We start from the raw sequence: 21347 nt of genomic DNA on the forward strand, positions 1-21347 counted from the left end.
GTTGACACTGGCAATGTTGCAAAAATCTGAAGAAGTTTCTTCACATTCGGAAAAAAACTGTCCATCACAGACAAGATATCCTTCCAGTGCATTTGAAGGTTTTTCTGCAGGTGCAATCTTTTCTCATTTTCTACACCACAGCTCGGATTTTTCAATCAGTGTCAGTACCTTGAAGGCATTCATTGTAAAGTTCTGTACACTTCTTCAAGTTGGATTTTAAATGGCCAAATTAATAGGGAGGAACACCTGCAGTTCCTAAACTACTTCTCTGTGCCTTGTAAACCTTTCTTGAAGCTGACTGCAGAAAAGATCCAGAAATGGGATGTACACATTTAGCCTGAAATATTCCATTGGTGTTGGTGAAGTTGTCCGCATGTTGCTTTTACAAGTTTGCCTTGAATAGATGCGAGAAATCCTAACTTTTCCACCCATAGACTGATCTTGCTGTGTCAAAGATCTCCTGAAATTCTTTCACAGATTATGTGTACATCTCCCTGGCTTTTTCTAAGAGACTGGTGACATGTTGCAGACTACAAAAAAGTCCATATCTACTCTATGTAATGTTTTGCTAAGCTGAAAGGATGATGACATAAGCTTTCTTAGAATGTGTGTGGTTACTACAAATTCAGCATTTAGTACAGGTAAAAGAAGGTGTCCAGCTTTGGAAGAAGTCTCACTGGTATATAGAGGACTCTATTTTAATTCTTCAAGTGTTCTCGCCACCATACTGTACAGTTCAACAAAACATAAACTACATTGTGCCACTCAACTCAACAGGTTTCACAAAGCGGCAATAGGCTGTTTGCTCTTGATTCAGGGGAGCAGTATTTTATATTTTTCTTCAACAGTTCCAGACTGATGAGTGATGCCCTGAAGAAATTTCATAGGGTGATACTGTTCCTTGGCAGTTTTCTGACAGGTGGAATGCTGCAAGTTTTTGCTAAGGCTAGATTTAGTAAGTGAGCACTGCAGTGGATGTAGACAGCCATTGGATACTTTTTGTGAAATAATTGCCTGTGCTCTACTAATATGACTACTCATATTAGCATTGGACATTCATAGCTGCGGCTTCAAGATGACTTTTCAGGTCAGTGTTTCCTGATCTGGCACAAGAGGCCCTGAAATTACCATCATTGTTCAAAGGTTCTTCAAGGGTAATAGGTCCAAAATCTTTGCTCCCTCTTAAAGCTACTTCTTGTTGGCCACAAAGGGCAATAGTTTCCACAATTGGCAGAAGTTTCTTTTTGTTTTCTTCTGCTTTCGTGATGGGTTACATCAGGATGTTTTCCACAGAATCAGCCAAGCACAGGTTGTTCTGATGGTACTCTGTTTTTAGTGTCTACTAAAGACTTCTACTGCATCTTTTTATCTCACAAATGGTTTAGCAACCAATGCAGCAAGCTGCTGACAACCACCTTTACCTCAACTTCTTCAAACACTACACCGTACTTACAGAGTACACCTTGTAGATGAAATTAGTAGGTTAGTCAAGGAAATCTGTTGAACCATTTGAGTTGAAAACTTAGATGCCTCTTTTTATTCATTGGAAATACATATCTTGATAATGGACTCTGTGGATTTTGCACTAATTGAGCTTTCACTTGATCATCAGAAACAATCTTGTTCATAAGAAGTCCAAGATCTAACAGTGACATAGCTTCTTGTCTTTATTCCTGTTCCATGATTTTTTGGGAGGGCTTGGATTAGATGAACCAGTGGTAGATACAGCAGTTTCTACAGTTTCCTCAGTTTTCACCTCCAGTTCAGGTGTGCATGTTCTGGGGTCTTCACAGTACCAGCTACTGCAATGGTTCTCAACCTGTTGTCTTCTTGGCCTTCAAAATTTGGCATTTTCTTTTTTTACCAAAATCGTTCAGTTGCTTTTCTAAATGTCTAGGCATTTTCTTGAGTCAGGTGGATGACAGGAAATACTAATAGCAGCTAACCGGACTTTAAATCTTAGAACAGCAACAGCAACAATTTATTAAGAGTTTATTCTAAAAGGGAGGAGAGGGTAAACATTCTGCTACAGAATGTGCCTTCCTTGAGGCAGCCCAAGAGGCCTAGATGCCGCTGGGTGAGGAGGGGAACAATAAATGGCAAGGTCAGGAACTGCCCAAATTGTGAATCCCCTGTGGCAAAGGCAAAGCAATGAGAACCCTACTATCCTCTGGAAAGGGGAAGGGAAGGGAGCAAGGAAGGAAAAGCCTTATTCCCCATCAGGAACCTGCCTCCTACCTCAAGCTGAAGCAAAGCACACAGCAGGGGGCAGAGAAGTCTTAAATAGCCTGCAGCCACTGTCCATCACTCCTACCAAATTTGGTCTCTTTCACATGAAGGCCTTAAAATTCCCTCCTACACCTTAGGGTTTGCCTGTCAATTTCAGGCCAAATAGGTTGCTTTCACTATATCAGCTATTGCTGCTATTGCTATGTAAATTGGCCAAAAGGTAGATCATGGCAGTGTGAATTTGGTTGAGATAGTGCTTGCAGCTATGGAGGAACTTTTAATTTTTGCTTCTCATAGTCTTAGCATGGGATTTGGTTAACCAGTTAAAATTCATGAGTAAACCAGTTGAAAAAACAAACTGAAAAATTGGGGGGGGGGCTGAACCCCTAACCCCCCCCCCCCTTGGTTACAGGCTTGCCTATCATTTTAAGATTGTGTTAAACAAAAGGCTTCAATACAGTTATCAAGTCAAATTTTTAACAATTTTTTTATTCCCAATATGACAGCACTGATAAAAGTTCCTATTAATGAGATCTTTCATTCTTATCTGGGAACTCAATGCATGCCTTTCATAATAAGAAAATAGACCAGTCGGTAAATTCAGCTATGATCACTGAGTGAAAACTGTAGCTGGCTCCTGTACCTTCAATCATTGTGTCGAGCAGAGAATTTTTAGCAATTGTTTCATATCATACTATCATGTGTTAGCACAACACCTGCTGAAATTGCCTCTTCAACAGAATGATTTAAACGTAAAGGAGCCAGCTGCAGTTTTTTTTTTCTGGCAACCCTAACTCAATTTACTATTTGGGATATTTATTATTATAAAAGGCATGCCTCAAGTCCCCAGATAAGAATTAAAGAGAATCTCCTCAATAGGAGCTTTATCAGTTATGAAGGAATAAAAACACATTTTGTTAAAAATGTGACTTGATCACTGTACTGAAGTCATATTCCATATAATAATAATAATAATAATAATAATAATAATAATAATAATAATAATAACAACAACAACAACAACAACAACAGCAACAACAGCAACAACAACTTTATTTTTATACCCTGCCTGAAGGGTATCTCCCTGAAAGGAATAATATAAATGAGAAATAATTCATAAGAAAATAGCTGCTCAGAAATAGCTACAGAGAGAAAGGGGAAGTTAGAAGAAAAGAGAATCATTTCTCTTTTTGCACTTATGAACTTATTTTTTGAGAAGACCACACCAAGAAGTAGATGGAAGTCAAGATACCCCAAAACTACCCTTTTCTTTTCTTTTTTCTTTTTCTTTTTATTTCCCTTTTCCTGTGTTCCTCTCTTTTTATATATTGTATAAAATAATTTTGCGTTATTAATAAAAACTATTTGGAAAAAAAGAGATTGGAACTATATCTCCAGGTTTTACCCTGGTAATCTTAAGTGCTCTAGTATCTTCCTTTATGCCAATGATGTGGTCATAAATGCAGAATGGGTATCTGTGGCAGGAGTCAAGTTTTGCCTTCTGGCAAGATGTGTTTTCTGGGTTTGGACTGAACTGAAAATGAGTCTCAAAGTGATTGAAAGTCTACTTCCAATTTTTACATCTGAGTGAAAGCCTAAAGTGAACATTTTAAATGTTGAAAATGCAGATATTTTACAGATATTTTACAGATATTTTCAAAAAAGAGGTTGAGGATGCATGCAGAGCGTAGGCTGTACTTTCCCCACCCCTGGGGAAAAGGTACTAGACTTTTCTGCAGGTTTTCCACAGAGCTATACCATACTACAAGTTCATATGCACTATGCTTGAAAGATACACATTGATCCTTTCTGAGAGTTCATTCCACCCAACTTGGAGAAGGCTATATGTTTGTATATTGGGAAGAACTATCTCAAAAAGCTTTGTGGAAATAGCTTCTATGAACTGTTACATTTTAATAAACTTTCTTTTCTTTTTTGTTTTTATTTTCTCTAACTTTCTTTACAGGAGCTCAGAGCACGGGGGCTAATTATATTAAAAACTGCTTAATAGATGTATTTATTTAACCTGTCAATATATTTACCCCTATATTTAATATAGATTTAAAACATTTTAGATTAACCCTGCCTATTTTTTCTCTCCTTTGTTTTTAATATGCTCACCCCTTCGAATTAACAGCAAGTATTCAAGAATCATGTAAGTCATACTACCTGTTTCTTTTGCTCTGAGGTAGCTGCTCCTCCATCTGAATAAGAACACAAAATCTATACATGACAACGAATGTGTAAGAAAGCATAGCAGGCCAAAGTGAATGGGTCTGTTGGATCAAAACTGCTTGCCCGGTTCATAGCAATAGGCATTAAAATAGTTTCATTGTAGATTAAAGCCTGTTCTTGTGCAACTTGAACTTTACAGTTAACCTCATAACCAGATGTCAATATATAGACAATGTGAAATATGTTAGCCAGAGTAAGTGTGCTTCTATAATTTTAGGGCTGGGGTAAATACTATTTAACATGGTGGTTTTAAAACATAGTCAGAAAACATATTCATGTAAATACATTGGCTGATTCCTCTCCCTCTGCTCAAATGATCCTGACCATTTACTCTTAATTTTGCCTAAACTGGGTCTCCCAACATATACTGCTGCTTTGGGACTGGGAGCATAAATAGCTAAATCCCCTGCAGTTCATCTTCACTGCAGTAGTGGTGTAGAACTTTGCAATTGTTATGCCTTTGCCACTCATAAGCACAAAGGTAAAAACAACCTATGAATACTTGGTGATATGAGGCAAGCAAGATAACCATCTTCAATTTCTTATGAACTTGTGAACTGTTGAGTTTACATTTTTCTTTGTTAAAGGTTCTCGTTCTTTAAACAATTAAGGGAATAAATGAAATACATAATGTCCAAAAAGAGTCCTCATGTGAATGTTGTGTGATTTCAAATGTTATTGTCTTGTTATTTATTAATTTTCTTATTTTCATTCATTTATTTTTCTCTATGCCCTTTCATATATGTTTTGCAGTACATCAGCCTCCCACTATTACAAAGCAGTCTGTGAAGAATTATATTGTTGATCCAAGAGATAACATATTCATTGAATGTGAAGCAAAAGGCAACCCCGTCCCTACGTAAGTGCAGTTTTAATTTATCTTTTATGCTTGTTTCCCATCCTCCTTCATGGATCTTAGAACGATCTACAAACAGGGCTCTCAGTGGTTTGTCATCAAGACAGTCTCCATCACTATAGTACTTACCACAGTGTAACCATTTCAGATCAGTCTCCACGGTGTAGAGGGTTATTGTATTGTAACTCCAAATATTTCCAATCTGACTGAGGAAAATGAGAATTGGACTTCAACTATTTATTTATTTGCCCTATTTATATTCTGCCTTACTCCACTCGAAGGGGACTCAAGGTGGCTTACATGTGGCAATTATTCAATGCCTTAATACATACAAAATTAACCTCAAAATAGATTGAATTAAAAATTAATACATATTAGCACTTAAAAACATTACATTCAATACCTCACAACCTCTGAGGATGCCTGCCATAGATGTGGGCGAAACGTCAGGAGAGAATACTTCTGGAACATGGCCACAAAGCCCGAAAGACATACAACAACCCATTACATTCAATATTAAAATCACGCCATCCAAAAATCATAGTCTGATTAGGTATGGAGAGTCATACATTCTTTCTGCACCATCCCTTAAACATGAATGAAATGTCTTAGATGCCACTGCTTGCATCAGATATGTTCTACATCTTGTCTGAGTACAATTACAATTACCAAATCCTCTTGGGAAGAGTTAGTTTAGTTTGTATCAATACAATTCTAATGAAGCCCCTTAAGGCAGTTATCCTGCAAGAATTAATTATGAAATGCATTAGAAATACCATGGGAATTTTGTTCTGAGGGAAACACCCAAGAAATGTTTTGACCCTTCTGTTTTCTCTTTCAATTTTAGCTCTAATACCATAAAGGATAAAATTCTATATGTTAATATATTGGTATGTTTTAATGCAAGGATAATTTGTTTGACTATGTTTGCAGATTTTCATGGACACGCAATGGGAAGTTCTTCAATGTTGCAAAAGACCCAAGAGTTAGCATGAGACATTGGTCAGGTACACTGGCTGTTGACTTCCGCAGTGGTGGTAGGCCGGAGGACTACGAGGGGGAATATCAATGTTTTGCTCGGAATGATTTTGGGACGGCCAACTCCAATAAAATATTCCTACAGGTTTCAAGTGAGTATAATGACAAGATTTGTAACCTTATTGTATGTAGTCTTATAATCTGTGTGTTTGTGCTTTTTTTTTTGCAAAAGATAATTGGTTGTGTGTTGTTTACTGGGTTCTATTCCTAGTGTCAATTTAAGTGGAACTTCTGAGGTGTAAAAACCTCCAGAATTAATCCAAAGGAAGAGCCACAAAATTTCTTTATGACAATTTTGTTTCTGTGGTTTGTTTTGTAGCATTTAATGTCAGTTAGTATCCCCTCCCAGTTTAGTGTTTCCAAATTACTCAGAAATTGATTCTAGTTGTTCAGAGGTAACCTTCTGGGTGTTCAAAGGTGACCTTCAGAGATAACTAACAAGAGGTTGGAGTGTGTGTGTACATGTACCGGTATAGCAACACATTAGTCGGGTGTTTTTCAGGTAATCCCCAGATGAGGTTCTGATAGAGACTCTGTTAAATACTGAAAGAGCTTGACCCCTGACCACCAAATTTGTTTTAAAATTGAAAATTTTACATGATTGTTTTTCTAGGAAAAAGCCAAGACTTATCTTTAGAGAGACATTGGCTTTTAAAATTTGAAATTTCATGTTATGTAGAAATTCATGCTAAGATGTAGTTTGTCACTAAAGAATCTAAACAAGGTGGATTTAGATGGATTACAGACTATGGAAAATAAAAACAAGAAAAACAGAATACATGTTGATATTGACCCATAGGCATCACTGTTGAATACAATGAATAGACATACGATCAACGGCATGAATAGTACAGCATTGAATGATTATGTTGTTTTGAATATTTCCCAGTAATGGGTACACAGAAATAAAGTTTCTGGTACTGGTTTAAAGTGCATCTATAAATTCTCTTTTTCACTTAGCTATAGAGGAAGTTTTAAAACTAGAGAAAGAATAAAGTTTCTGATACACGACACAGTGCAGTTTTCTCCAAGCTTTTGTCCTTCAAGTGTCTGCATGAGAATTTAATTAGGGATGATCTGACATATTAAAGTGGTGGAGAAGCTATAAGAACTATCCTGTTTGTAATACTGCATGTAAGTAGTAAATATAGTGCCCATAGTGTTGAAAGGTTGTTCCTCTGAACTGATAAATTTGTCTTTCATTGTATGCTATGTAAGAATTTGAAAACCTGTTAGAAAGTGAGGCTGGTGTTCATGTTTTGACTGAAAATGTGTGCCTTTCCTCTATGAGATTTTCTTTTCATGTTTTGGCGAAATTGAAAAGCCAATGGCTGCTGAACCGCTGCCTTGTGGGAGAACCCTTTCCCTCCAGTCCTCCTCTCCTGTATAAATGTAGGCTCCCCTGGCTCCCAAACTCAGGTGTCTCTGAGCTCTCACCCCACCTACCTGTCCTGTAGTTTGGTTGTTGTTGATTTGCTTGGTGTTTTTTGGCTCTGTCACAACTTGGGGGTGGTTGGCATGGGCCCTGTATCCATATCTGCTGCTTTGTGTCCATTTACTTTTGGACTTTGGAAGTCTTTCCTGCTATGTGGTGGTGGAAGTGGCTGCACAGGCCAGTGAGTGGACTGGCACCTAGGCAGTGCCTCCTGCTGTGACATCGGGGACAAGGTACAGGCGTTACAACTTGGTGTTGTGGCCTCTCCACATTCGTGTGCAGTACCTGTTATCGGCCCAGCACACAGGCTGGCCGATGTTGGATTTAGGACCCATGTGTGGCTGCTTTAACCAATAAGCAAGTTGTGGCCCTTATTCGATGATTAATATCAGTATATGGAGGACTCTTTAAAAATGCCATACATTAGAATCCCTTATGCATTAGCACAGTCTATTCTCTTATAAATGTATTGTATTCCATTATTTTTTCATTACAGAATCTCCTTTGTGGCCGAAAGAAAACTTGGACATTCAAGAAGTTCATGAAGGTGCTCAGCTTATCTTGGCATGCAACCCCCCTCCTGGTCTGCCACCGCCTGCTATCTTCTGGATGAGCAGCTGTAAGTAGGGATGGGCTCATCTGCCAAATGGAGTTCCCGCATTTTTCCACTTCCAAGTCTGTTCTATGAGTGGCTTCTTGATTTATAGGGGAGAAATAATATTCATGCTTGTGGGTGTTGTCCTAAGGGTTGTTTTAATAGCTGCACATTTCCTTTGACAGAAGTCTGCTTATGACATTTCAGAAATGCATGCAGAGTTTTTCCCTTGAAAGTGCATGCAATGTAAAACATTTTGATTTCAGCGGAGTATATTTCAAGCCCAGATGTATGTGTATTTGCCATATCAGATTGCACCTAATTCTGTATTAGTCCAAAAAATGCAAGTTGAGAATTTTTATAAAAATAAAAACATTACAGAGAGAATGTTTCACACCACACATTCTTCATTGTGATGTGCATATTAGTTAGCTGCACTGAATTACCCGAAAATTAGGAAATGATGTATTGCCCATTTGTGTGGTTTGTATTTTCAACTATTACATCACATGAAAAGAGTGAAGATTGTGAGTAGTGTGGAGTGTAGAACAGATCTCATCAGGGAACCTATAGTGTTTTATTACTTAATCTAGGCATTTGATTGTAGCTTGCTGAATATCCTGTTTAGAAATATATGTGAAAAATAGTCCACAATAGGCTATAGACTTTTAGAACTCAGCACGTTGTTTTAGAAGTTGCAAGCCTGGCAATACCCAAAGACATTTTGGATATTCCCTTTGCTTAGTGGCAATCCTGGATGCCCAGCTATTCCCCATGCCCACCTTGCCAACGTTTGACCTTTCACTGAGGTGATTTGTATTTCATGTATTGCAGACTGTCTGTCAATCTTTTCATTCAAAATGGCTGTCACAGTGAGCATGAATACATGGATATTGAAAGTAAACATGGACTGTTATTTTCTGAAGGAAAGAGGCTAGTTTCTCCCACATCTGCCTCACATATTTACACAACATTGCTGACAAGAAGAAAATATTTGTATAATCACATGGAGCTGCAATAGAATTGACCAGGAGCATTTCCCCCCATGTCAAACATCTGTATTATTTATTTATTATTTACATCACTTTTACCCCGCCTTTCTCTCCGAGGGGACTCAAAGCGGCTTACAGTAAATAGGCAAAAATTCAATGCAGTATTATACTGTTTCACATTTCTTTAAGTGCTAAAGAGAATTCTGAGTCTACACTGCCCTATATCCTAGAATCTGATTCTAGATTATCTGTTTTGAACTGCATTATATGAGTCTACATTGCCAGATAATCTGAGATCCAATCAGTGGAACAGTGTAGATCCAATCTGAGAGGCACTTCTTAGGCTGGATCTACACTGCCATATAATACAGATTATCAAAACAGAAAAACTACATTATCTGGTTTGAACTGAATTATATGAGTTTACACTGCCATATATTCCAATTCAAAGCAGTTAATCTGGATTTTATATGGCAGTGTAGAAGGGGCTTTATGTAATTCTACAGTTGCACTGGTCCAGACTGTAACTGTCAGCAAGGGCCAATATCTTTAATATAAATATCTGCCTTCTCAAATATTATATTTTCTCCATAGTTGCATGAGGCAAAGACACAGTGTGACTTAATCATATATTTTATTTTATCCCATTTCCGTTTGTATGCTGCCCTTCTTCTAACAAGGTGGCTGACAAAGTTGAAAACAAGATTAGCTAAAACCCTGACAACAAAAATTAAAATAGTCAAATTTATTTAGAATCTTCCTAAAGCATAATAATTTTTCGAAAAGAGATCACATGTCCCATAAAACCATTTATTCTTTGTGTGTCTACTATTGTCTATATGGATTTTCTCATATGTCATATTGCAGTAAACTTTCATTAATTTTATTATACCATTGTGAAAATATTTATGCTGAAAAATTGGCATGTCATTCTGAACACACAATTGTAAATGGAATGGATTTCTTTCTGTTGCTTTATTGCCTATAGCAGAAGCAGTAGTCATTGACTTGAGCTTCTTAAATGTATGGGTCGAGTGCTGTATCCCAGTGCTAGATGGAATTAATCAATATATGCTTTTTTCAAGTTGTTAGAGTTGTTAGAGTTTCCAGTGCAAAGGTATATGACCCTGAGAATTATAGTTCTTTCTTACAGCCATGGAACCAATTCACCAAGACAAGCGTGTCTCCCAAGGACATAATGGCGACTTGTATTTTTCTAATGTCCTGCAAGAAGATTCCCAGACTGACTATAGCTGCAATGCTCGCTTTGCCTTCACCCACACGATCCAGCAGAAAAATCCTTATACACTCAAGGTCCTGACCAGTAAGTATTTACTATGCTCAGCTTGTCTGGAACCATATGAGAAAGATGCCTTGTGTACCCACTGGATGGCAAAACTCAGAGAAATAATCTCCATACAATTCTGGAAGTACTGTTGTTGTTGTCCTTGTTGCTCTTTCTTACATTGTCTGAGTTATTATATTTTCTCATTTTGTGTATTCTCAAACTGGTGTTCTGCTATCTCCAAGGAAATCAAGATAGTATAATGTGGATTTTGGAGCTTGTTGCACAGAATGCATTTGAAAGCACCTCTATTATGCAGATAATATATTTCATTATCCATGAACATTAGAGACATCTAGACCCAGATAATAAATCTAAACTACCCATTTCCCATATCACTATCATTAATACTAAGAGACTGATAAGCTGCCTTTCTTTTACAATCTATGCATTTTCTTTTTTTTAAAACAAAAGAATTCATTGATTGCCTGGATATCTATGACAGAAGAATCCACTAATAGATATTCTCACTAGCTGTTCCATTTTGTATTCCTCAGTTTTCTTGTTGCTATGGGCTTGAGAATTTCATTATACAATTCTCTCAAAATGCTGTTTGGGGCAATGGTTTTAACTGGGTGTTTTGCGGAAGTGACTGATCATATCAGAAATCATAAAGCAGCTTCTAATCTCCTTTGATTTGTTGAAAAAAATATTTCAAACAGTGCTGAAGGTGTTTATTTCTTTTATACTTTTATTTCAGTCTGTTGAACCCCCCCACCAGGTTCTTCATTTTATGAATCATTTATGAAAGAAGGGTATACATGGCAGAATGCAAACTCTTGTCTTAACTCTGGTCATTTCATTTACTTACTTCTCCCAATTCCTTGAAAGCCAACTTTCTAACATCTAGAACTTTCTGACCCATTCATTATGCTACTGACAGGGCTTGAAGATAAACGACATTGGGCATATATGTGAAAAGTACCATGAGGGCCTATAAAACATTCGTTATGTGACTGTTTGCCATCAGTACTGTAGGCAAGACTTAAAGCTGAGCCAGGAGGAAACATCCTATTTGTTTACCTCCTTATTTTTGGTGCCCAAATGGCCATTAAGCTGTATGTTTATGACTTTACAGAACAAGTGGGCAAACAGTGACTTCCTACATGTTTCTGATTACAATCCATTATTTCCTGATGATGCTGCCTGAGAATTGTGGAATTATAGTAAACAAACAAACAAAAAAGCTCTGGAAAGCCACAGGTTGTCAAACTGTGCTTAGATTTGAAAAAATATATAATAGATGCTGCTTCTCCAACTTAAAATTGGAACAATTCACAGCTTAATGTTATCTCTTCTTTCCATATTTCTACTTACTGCTTCGTTAGGTGTCAAGATGTTTCTCTGCGAGTTCTGTCTGATCAAAATCTCTGAATTATTTAGACTTTGTATGTCATATAGGCTAGGAAGGAAGGGAGTCCTTGAGAAGAGGGCATGAGCCAGCAGTGTGTGCTGTACCCACTGTTAATTTGAAAAGCGTACTGAAAAGGACTAAATTATTGATAAACAACAACCCTCTCTCAGCAATCTCCATGGGAAGAGTGTCCTCTAGAGCAGAAGCAACTGCATGGGCATCTTATGCAAATGACCTCAGTCTCAACCCAGCATACAGCATCTTCTCTCGGAATTGGGTAGGGGAAATAGGATTAGAATTTGGTCTTGCTACTTTAATAAGGATTTCCCCTAAGAGGAGAGTGGCGAGTCAGTAGAGTAAATACTTCGTCTTAACCCTTTCTTGTCCGTAACAATATTTGTAGGTTAAGCTACCCTCTTGGTTTGAACAAGTTTATTCTCTCTCTTAGGGCTGGCATGTATAAATAAAACAAGGAAGAGAGATGGAAGCTGATTAATTCCTAATACTTGGGGAAATCTTCAATCCAAAGGTGCTACCTTGCTAGTGTGTGCATTTATAGATTACCAGTCCCTTGCCTAAAACTGTGAAAGAAAGGCAGCCCTCACTCCTTACCTCCTTCCACACTTCCACTCAGGCTGAAAAAGAAGGTGAGATAGGAAGGAAACCTGTTTTTCTCCAGGTTAGACAAGATAGAGGTAATGGGGTGATAGTACTTCTTGCTTCTGCTTTTTGTCGCTGATTCCTTTTTTTAGCATTGACCCATATAAGGTCAAGCCAGGTTTTGGAGAGCAATTTTTAATCAAAATGTTTTTGACTTATGCGACAGTGTATATGATCATTGTTAAGTGTTGCAGTCTTGAGAACATCAAGGAGGAAATTCTTGAATGTTTTGCAGGATAGACATTTAATATGGCCTCACAGCACCAATCACTGTAAATCTCAGTTTATGGTAACTAAATCTTTTTAAAAAGAAAAAAATCAAGGATGGATAGATATGTGCTTTCTTGTGGATCCAGTTTGTTTCTAGAAAATGAAACAAAAGATTAAAGGGGTTAAAGAAACAGAAAGTGGAAGATAGATAAAGAGATCGACAGACAGACAGGCAGGGCATGGGGAAAATGTTAATGAACTCACAAAATTATTAATTCATTAGATTTCACCCCTTATGTGACCAAACTCTATTGATTCCTTGATTAATATGAGTTAATCCTACACTTTAAATGAATTAATTATATTAGGTCATTGGAATTTGTTAGGAATTGGGTAGTTCTCCTTCTGTCAAATTCTGTTAATTGGGGAAGGCCTCAGGAGAAGGAGAATTAAGACCCGAGGATCTGCATCACAAAGGTCTATGCTAGATGGTTTATTATCTTGGCTTTGTCCATTATAGGCAATAACATAGTACAACCTTTCCTGGAATGGAAAGTTAGGGGAGGTGATTCTTTTGATCCTCAAAGACTTTCTGGATGATGGATGGTGTATGTGTATATGGTGTGTGTGTGCTTTCAGTTTTTACCCTCTCCTCTAATTTTTATTGACTCCATACTCTGGTTTTGTACTTCATGCCTTTGGACTTCTTTAGTGTGTTTATTGTTAGAGTACTAGGTAGTTGGATAATGTAGTAAAAAGTTTTCCTCACTCCCACCTCTCACTCTCATTTCCTCCACTTTGGGTGTGGGGGGTCTCTCCCCTGCTCCATCCTCCTTTTTAACCACCCCTTTATTCAGTGAGCCACACACTTTCAAGGATTTCATAAGTTGGAGCTTAGACAGAGCTAACTAAATCCACAACTTCCCTTCCTTGCTTGTGTCATTTTTTTTTAAAAAAAAACCTACTAAAAAGCAATCCCAGTTGAGTTAAATGAGACATATTCCCAGGTAACTGGGATGAAATTGGTACCACATTTTAAGAATATTCAACAGATTATTTTTACATCTGTAATGTATATTCCTTCCTTTAAACACATCAACCAATCTATCTTTTATGACAGGGCTGGTCAGTGTGCAACATGCCCCCCCCCCAATCTAGGGCTTCATATCTAACCCAAGAACAACGATTACTTCTGAATACTGGAGATATGAGTAACTCTAAATATTAGTAACGAATTTAGGAGTTTGTTTTAGGGGGAGTCAGGCAATAAGAACATAAGAAACTCTGCTGGGTCAGAATGAAGGACTGTGTAAACCAGCACCCTTTTCCTACTGTAGCCAGACACCTATAGGAAGCCCTCAAGCAGAACACTAAAAATAGCTCTCTTCTGCTTTTGTTTCCCAGCAACTTGCAATGAGAATTATATTACCTGATACTGGAGGTAGCACATCGCCATGATGACAGCTAGCTTTATTATTAATGACTGTGTCTAAACCCATTGTAAAGCTTTTGAATGGTGAAGAACTATGTGCTACTTCAAACACAAATCATGCAGATGAACACTTTTTATTAAATGTCCAAGATGCTCTTCTTGGGAGATTTTAACCTGCTTTCTCCAGCCACTCTCTTTCTAAGTTGCCCGATCCAGCTGGGTAGTAGTAGTAGTGCTATTTATTTAAGTCTTTACCTGGCCATATCACAAGATGACAAGATGCAGTGTCAGAGGTGAGAGAGGGATAGTAAGGGTGGCTATTAGGACTCCTTAGCAAAACAATAATCCACTGTTACAATAATAAAGTGATCACAAACATATACTTGTTCCCACAACTTATAAAAGATGCAGCAAGCATATACAATGAAATATAAGTTTGTTATAATCACAATATTAATTGCTATTTCTTTCCTGTAATAGGGAGTTTCCAACAAGTTTCTTTAAACAAATTTCCTCTATAAAGTAATAGTATATTTTTCTTTCTGGTAAAAAGAAATTTCCAGCAAAAGTTTTGTATACACAGATTTTCCTCTAGGCTTCCTTATGGAGAGCTTCCACTTCCTTGTAGAGAACTTCCACAACCAGTTTCGACCTTGACAAAATCTTCTTCAAGTGAAAAAGTTCTAATTTTACAAAATAAAGTGGACCTAATGGACTTCTTCCCACCTCCATTGCTGGCGGTCAAAACCATCATGGGGCCAATCCAGAATTTAACACTCCAGATATCTCCTGATTATTCCATATTGATGTGCCCTTAGTTATTCCATCTCTGAAGTAGAAATTTCTATTTCACCCAAAATTTCTGCCCAATCTATCTCCAGGGATCTTGTGATGGCACAGGAATTATAAAGAGAGATTGTAGAGAAGAGTTCTTAGGACTTGACCCAGCTGCCAAAATAGATGTTGTTACCAGTCCTCGGGCTACGTTTCTGAACTTTTCCTGCAAACATTTCACATGTCATATGAAACACAGACTAACAACAAATGAATGAGTGCAGACATCACTTTGTTTCATAAGCCTAACAGTGCATACTTTCAAGTCAAATTAAGACATTTGAATAAACAAGTATTAAGGTCAAAAGGATGCAGAGAAAAAAGCTTGGTTGATACTCTTTCCTAAATGCCATGAATTAATTTTGGGATCCTAGACTCTTGCACACAATACATTATACTACTGATATACTACTGATCATGCTTTTTAACTGGAAGTGGGGAGGCACAGGGAATAGAGTGATTCGGTTGTGCAAAAGAAATGTTGTGGGTATGCTCAAAGGCATTCAATTTCTGATTAAGGTAGACATTTCTGATTAAGAATTCTCCACCCTAGATTCACTGACTGAGCTTTGTAGCCAGACACTTATTGCTGATTGGTAGTAGATTAGTATCATCTAGCTGAAATAGAGATATAATTTTTCATGCAACCCACTCCTTATCAACAAACAAGGCATTTGAAAGGTAAGTTGGCAAGGGGGGATAAACAGAACATAGGAGAAATACAGATCAGTGAGAAAACCTAACAAAACAGATTGTAAGATGACATTCCAGGATCTTAGGATAACCTTTTTTAACCTGACACTTTCCAAGGCTATTAGTCTGTAGGGTTTAATGGAAGACTGTTGAAACCAGGGGATTTTAACAATACAATATTCTCTGAAAAATATAACAATTTGCGTACTATGTTATCATTATTTATTTACCTATAGACCTCCAGGTTAGCAGTGGCCATTCACCTCATTTAAGTCTACTGTATGTCCAGTCATCTTGGTATTTCTTTTAAGTGTTCATTTGGAGACCTTTTTTATATTACAGAATGCAAATTCCTTCCCTAGAGGCCTTTCCCATGGAGAGTGACTTCCTTTCTGTATGTTAAATAGATTTCTTTGTCTCATGTTCAAGCGAACTGAACTGCTTTTATGTGTTTGTAAATAACCCATTGATCTGTTTCTTTAACTGAAATAGTTGCCCAGTGTTTTGAACTGTGAAGTGGTTCACCCTACAGAAGTTATTCCTTTATTATGATTTGTGTCATCTGCACTAACTTGATAAAAGCAAAATTGAAATCATTGTTTTTATTTCAAATGTATTGAGGTCAGAGCCTTGGTCTATGTTGGTAATGCAGAACACCACATTCCCTGTCTTACCAAACCTCTTTAAGGCAAAACACATGCAGGTTATCATAATTCTTAACAACATAATATGTGTGGTCTTAATGTTTCAGATTCAAGCAGATTACTTTTTTATTTTAAAACAAATATTTGATTATGGTAAACATAACTTTCTGTTCTAAGCTCCTTATATTTTTGGTTTTTCACTATGAAATTAATAGAGTAATCATACATTGACAGGCAACTTGAAGGCATATATATGTCAACAGTGGAAGCACATTGATGTCTAGATGTTGTTGAGCAACATTCCTCAATATTGGATATGTTTGGAAGGGCTGCTGCGAGCTGCAGTCCAATCAAATTTAAAATATTTAAAACTCAATTTTAACTAACCTCAGCTATAGACTGAAAATGATAAAGTTGATTAAGATGGATAAGATGGATGGTTCATTGAAACTACAGGTGATGGGGAGAGTATTGGAAAGTGACTGTTGTCAAGCAAAATGAAGACAAAAATGCAGTTTTTTTCTCAAAAATGAGAGCTTGTCCTAACCACTTCATAAGCAGTTGAAATGTTCCCACAATCCAGCATGTGATAAGCCACATTGATTTAAATCGGCACCTGACAAATGTGGTCGCTGTTTTCACCCAAAATATTCTTCACTCTCCATTGTTTCCCTATAGTCAATTTTCCTGTCCTCTGATTCTCATCACTTCTCTCTGTGATTATATAATTTTTAAAACCCCAGAGAGTTCATTTCTCAACTGTGACTATAAATGCTGATTATACTTTTAATCCTGCAGATCATTTTGCAATTGATTTGGGTGGTGAGATCTGTCCCATGACATTTCAGCTAAAGTTCATAATTTTCCATTGATTTTTGAACAATAAATTTAATGTGTGCATTCTTTTTTCTCAAACTTAAAAAAGAACAAAAATAATTATTTAAACATTTATATTTGTTTTTCTACTTTATAAACATTTTTATTTTTAAAACTAGTTATTTGATTGATACATTTACAGTAGAAAATGCTCACTTCTTCCAAAAGTCTGCAAATAAATGCATGAATCCCAAACTCACAATAAGGTTAAGTGTTTGAAAACAACATCTCATCCCCACAGTAGAAGCAAATAGTAAATTGGGGGAGGGTATATTCATGAGAGAGAGAGAAAGAAAGAAATAGAGTCATGGGCTAAATCTACACTGTCACATAATATCATCTGGAACTGCATTATAAAATGGGGTGTAGATTTCATGTACACTTAATCTGAATAGCCTAAGTGTGAAAAGATTCTCCTATTATGAGAAAAGATACCCTTGCAGAAGGGTGTCTTCTTGCCTTTTTAGAAAAAACAACAGTTATCATGGTAAATACCCAATCGTCATTTTCAGTTTCTACCTAGGACAATTGTTGCATGGAAGCAATGACTGAAGTCCTCTACTCCCATCTGTAGATTGGTCAGAAGTACAGACTTCAGGTCTTACCCCTTAGTTTTTATTCCCTTCTGCATTTTTTCTTGTCTTTGCTTGCCTTGTTTATCCAGCAAACCATTTAGTTTCCATGGATGACATTAAAAACATGAAATATGAATAAAGAATTGTCAGAAGGTATTTTGCTATGTTTGACTGCAGGGAGGGGCTTTTTCATGCCCGTGGTTGGCATGGAAACACAGAATTGCTGTTTTCTTCTACTAGTAAATAATAATGCGCACCAAGAGTTCTTGTTTGGTTATTTATAATGCTTTCCTACCTTGTATAAACTCCCTGCGTAAGACCGCCAAGCTGGATCGGAAGGTCTGAGACACTCCATATTTGTTCTGCTGTGGTGGAAAGGGCTTTAGGAGAAGTGGAGAGGTAGAAAGCTCTTGTATGACCACCATACAATATTGGATTAAACTCACTATCCTACATTTTCTAAAAAAAATAAGGCAGTCTTCATTAATTGCTGCCCCCCTTTGCTTTGTGTTTTCACATTTATTTTAATTTTATGTTTATTAGTTTTTTTGATGTTCTGTGTATGGCATTGCCTCATGCTTTCTTTATTGCTTTTATTTTGTTTAGTTTTTAAAAAAAATTGTGTTATGTGTTTTATTTCCTTTTTTGTGTCCCTCTCTTCCATTGAGTCTTTTGTTACTCAGTGCATGCTTTGTTGCCTTTGATATGCTCACATTCTTTTATTTATTACAGAGCATCCCCTTAATGAAACGTCCTTTCGAAATCACACTGACATATACAGTGGTGAGTCAACACTGACTTCTGGAGAACTTCACATTCTGACTCCTCTGTACCTAACCTGACTTACTATTGTGTTAACATCACTTGTTGGTCAGTCAGTGAGAACAGCAAGACAATTTGATAGACATATTAAACTCTTGTGCACATATATCCTACATGCTTCCCTCTTAAACCCTTAAACTTGCTTACTCTTCCAAACCTGTAGAGTCTCCCTCTAATGGCAGATGTTGCCAGTGCTAGTGGTAGAATTACAGTTCTCCACACTGCTGCTAGTGCTGCTCAGTCGTTTAGTCGTCTCCGACTCTTCGTGACCTCATGGACCAGTCCACGCCAGAGCTCCCTGTCGGCTGTCAAGAGTTTGTAAATTATTCATGCAGTGTTCAATGGATTTCTTAATTTTACAGTGTGTAACAAAGGTCGCCCTATCTGTCGGGCTTTTAAATGTGTCATATCATAGCAAGATTTTTAAATATAATCATTAGGTTACTATCTGTTTCAGTGTCCTAGATTTTCGTGGGGTTTTCAATCCATTTTATAGGGAGGACAGAAATCCTTTTTTGATCCAGGGAGCAAAAGATTTGTTTTCTAACAGGCCCATTGGCAGCATTGGGGGGGGGGTGTCTTCCCAGGCTCTCCTTCCTGTCATTTTTGGCATCTTTTGTCCTTATATCCTTCATTAAGACCTGGATGAAAGGCATCAGAGTTAAGATACCACTCTTACTGCCATCCTTTCCCTTCTGTCTTTAGAGGAGACCTGGATTTAATAAAGGGCTTAAGAAACCTTGCTTCTGGGATCCTTTTCTTTCTAGCGGCTGCCTCCCTCCCTGCACTCAACGTGAACCTGAAAGAAATCAAAAGCAGCCAGTTTTCGACAGTCAAATGTTCTGTTACAACCGGTTAAAAAATGGTGGTGGAGCCCATGCTGTTACAGGCTTCCAAACAAGCCTAAAGTAAATGTCCAAAACAAATCTGTGCACAAGCCTAATAATCATAACCTTTTACCTGAACCTTGTTTAAATAGCATGAATCATGGCACCACCTAGTGGCCAAGGCAAAGCTCCACAACAAGTCTTTATTGAATAATCGCAAGCAGTAGTCAGTGTTTGTACATGACACTATATTTTGGCTTATGTCCGCTTTCAATTTCCATACAGATTACAAAACTACTGACAGTTTAGTTTTTCCCTCTTCTAGTCTGCCCCTTTTATGTCAGCTCCTGTTTCAACATGGAAGCAATGGATATGTTATGATTTGAATTCAATGTAGCAACATCCTATTAGCAAACAAACTGTGGCTTATAATTGTGGCTTGAAGCTGGCTAACAACAGGTTTTTTTTTTTTTTGCAAGCATTGCTTTTGACACAGTAATAACCCAGAATTCAACAAACTCATAATGTGACTTACTGTTTTGTGCACAGCCAGCATAAGCTGCTATAAAGATATACATATTTGAAACTTATCTCACCCTTTGTCCATTTCAAAGTCCATTTCAACATTCATAATTGAGGCCTTGGTGGCACAATAGGTTAAACCCTTGTGCCAACCGGACTGCTGACCGAAAGGTTGGCGGTTCAAATCCGAGGAGCGGGATGAGCTCCTGTCTGTCAGCTCTAGCTCCCCATGTGGGAACATGAGAGAAGCCTCCCACAGGATGGTAAAATCTCAAACATCTGGACATCCCCTGGGTGACGTCCTTGCAGACAGTCAATTCCCTCACATCACAAGTGACTTGCAGTTTCTCAAGTTGCTCCTGTCATGGAAAAAAACCCAAAACATTCCTAATTAGGAAATACAGTCACAGATAACAGGATAATAATCATAGTAATAATTACAGGCTTTGTGATTTATAGTCTTTCTGTGGATGTTGCACATTTTGTTGGAATGTTTCAGAAGATCCTCTCTTCTTCCTTCAAGTGGAAAAAAGTCCTCTGGAGGAACAATATTGAGAGAAGCTTGAATTATACATTGCATTTCTAATATAGCATCACTTAGCTCCCCTGAGGCCCAACCATTCTTCTGTAGCAGCTTAAAAGTGATGTGCAAATGGTGTGATAACGTAAACAATTATTGAGGAATTTATTTCTTCAGAATGATGGGGAGGAGGTTGCTGAAAATAGAAACAAATTGCTATTTTATTCTTACTTGGGTGTATACACAGGGGATCATCCCAGTCTCCATCACAACGATAGGAAATTTTATGTACTGTATTTAAGGTCCTTTCATAATAAATGAAAAATTATGTGTATAACATATACGTTTTATTGTATAGAGTGTGAATGTATAATCTTAGAGGTGAATTTCACTTGTGAATAATTACATCTCTATCAGAAATCTGCCAAGAGCCTCCGGGAGTGCTTGAGGATGCCTGTTATGGTATATTCAGCTCAAAGATAAATGCTGGATAGATCTCTGCTGCTTCCCCCACTCTCCACTGATATGGAAATGCCCGTCTTGGAGGAGGCCACGGTGAAAAGGATGGTGGGAGAATGTCATCATTATATGTCTCCTAAAGCAGGCTTTCAGCCTTTCTTTCCACTGAGAAATGTGTAAATTTCTCTTTTATT

At 37.4% G+C, this 21347-nt stretch overlaps 1 protein-coding gene across 23 annotated transcripts in view; it reads left to right on the forward strand.

The window, feature by feature from the left end:
* Positions 1-21347, forward strand: part of nfasc (neurofascin) — a 250239-nt gene that overhangs the window by 123534 nt on the left and 105358 nt on the right. For 17 of the 23 annotated variants that reach the window (XM_062978542.1, XM_062978554.1, XM_062978538.1 and 14 more), the window contains exons 4-9: positions 4367-4384; positions 5218-5323; positions 6254-6450; positions 8290-8412; positions 10534-10704; positions 18736-18786. In XM_062978542.1, the coding sequence (XP_062834612.1) occupies positions 4367-4384; positions 5218-5323; positions 6254-6450; positions 8290-8412; positions 10534-10704; positions 18736-18786 (666 nt within the window). The remainder of the gene's footprint in view (positions 1-4366; positions 4385-5217; positions 5324-6253; positions 6451-8289; positions 8413-10533; positions 10705-18735; positions 18787-21347) is intronic. The other 6 variants (XM_062978541.1, XM_062978539.1, XM_062978555.1 and 3 more) reach the window with 2 other exon arrangements.

The sequence above is a fragment of the Anolis carolinensis genome, chromosome 4 (genome assembly GCF_035594765.1).
Source record: "Anolis carolinensis isolate JA03-04 chromosome 4, rAnoCar3.1.pri, whole genome shotgun sequence".
NCBI classification, from domain to species: domain Eukaryota; kingdom Metazoa; phylum Chordata; class Lepidosauria; order Squamata; family Dactyloidae; genus Anolis; species Anolis carolinensis.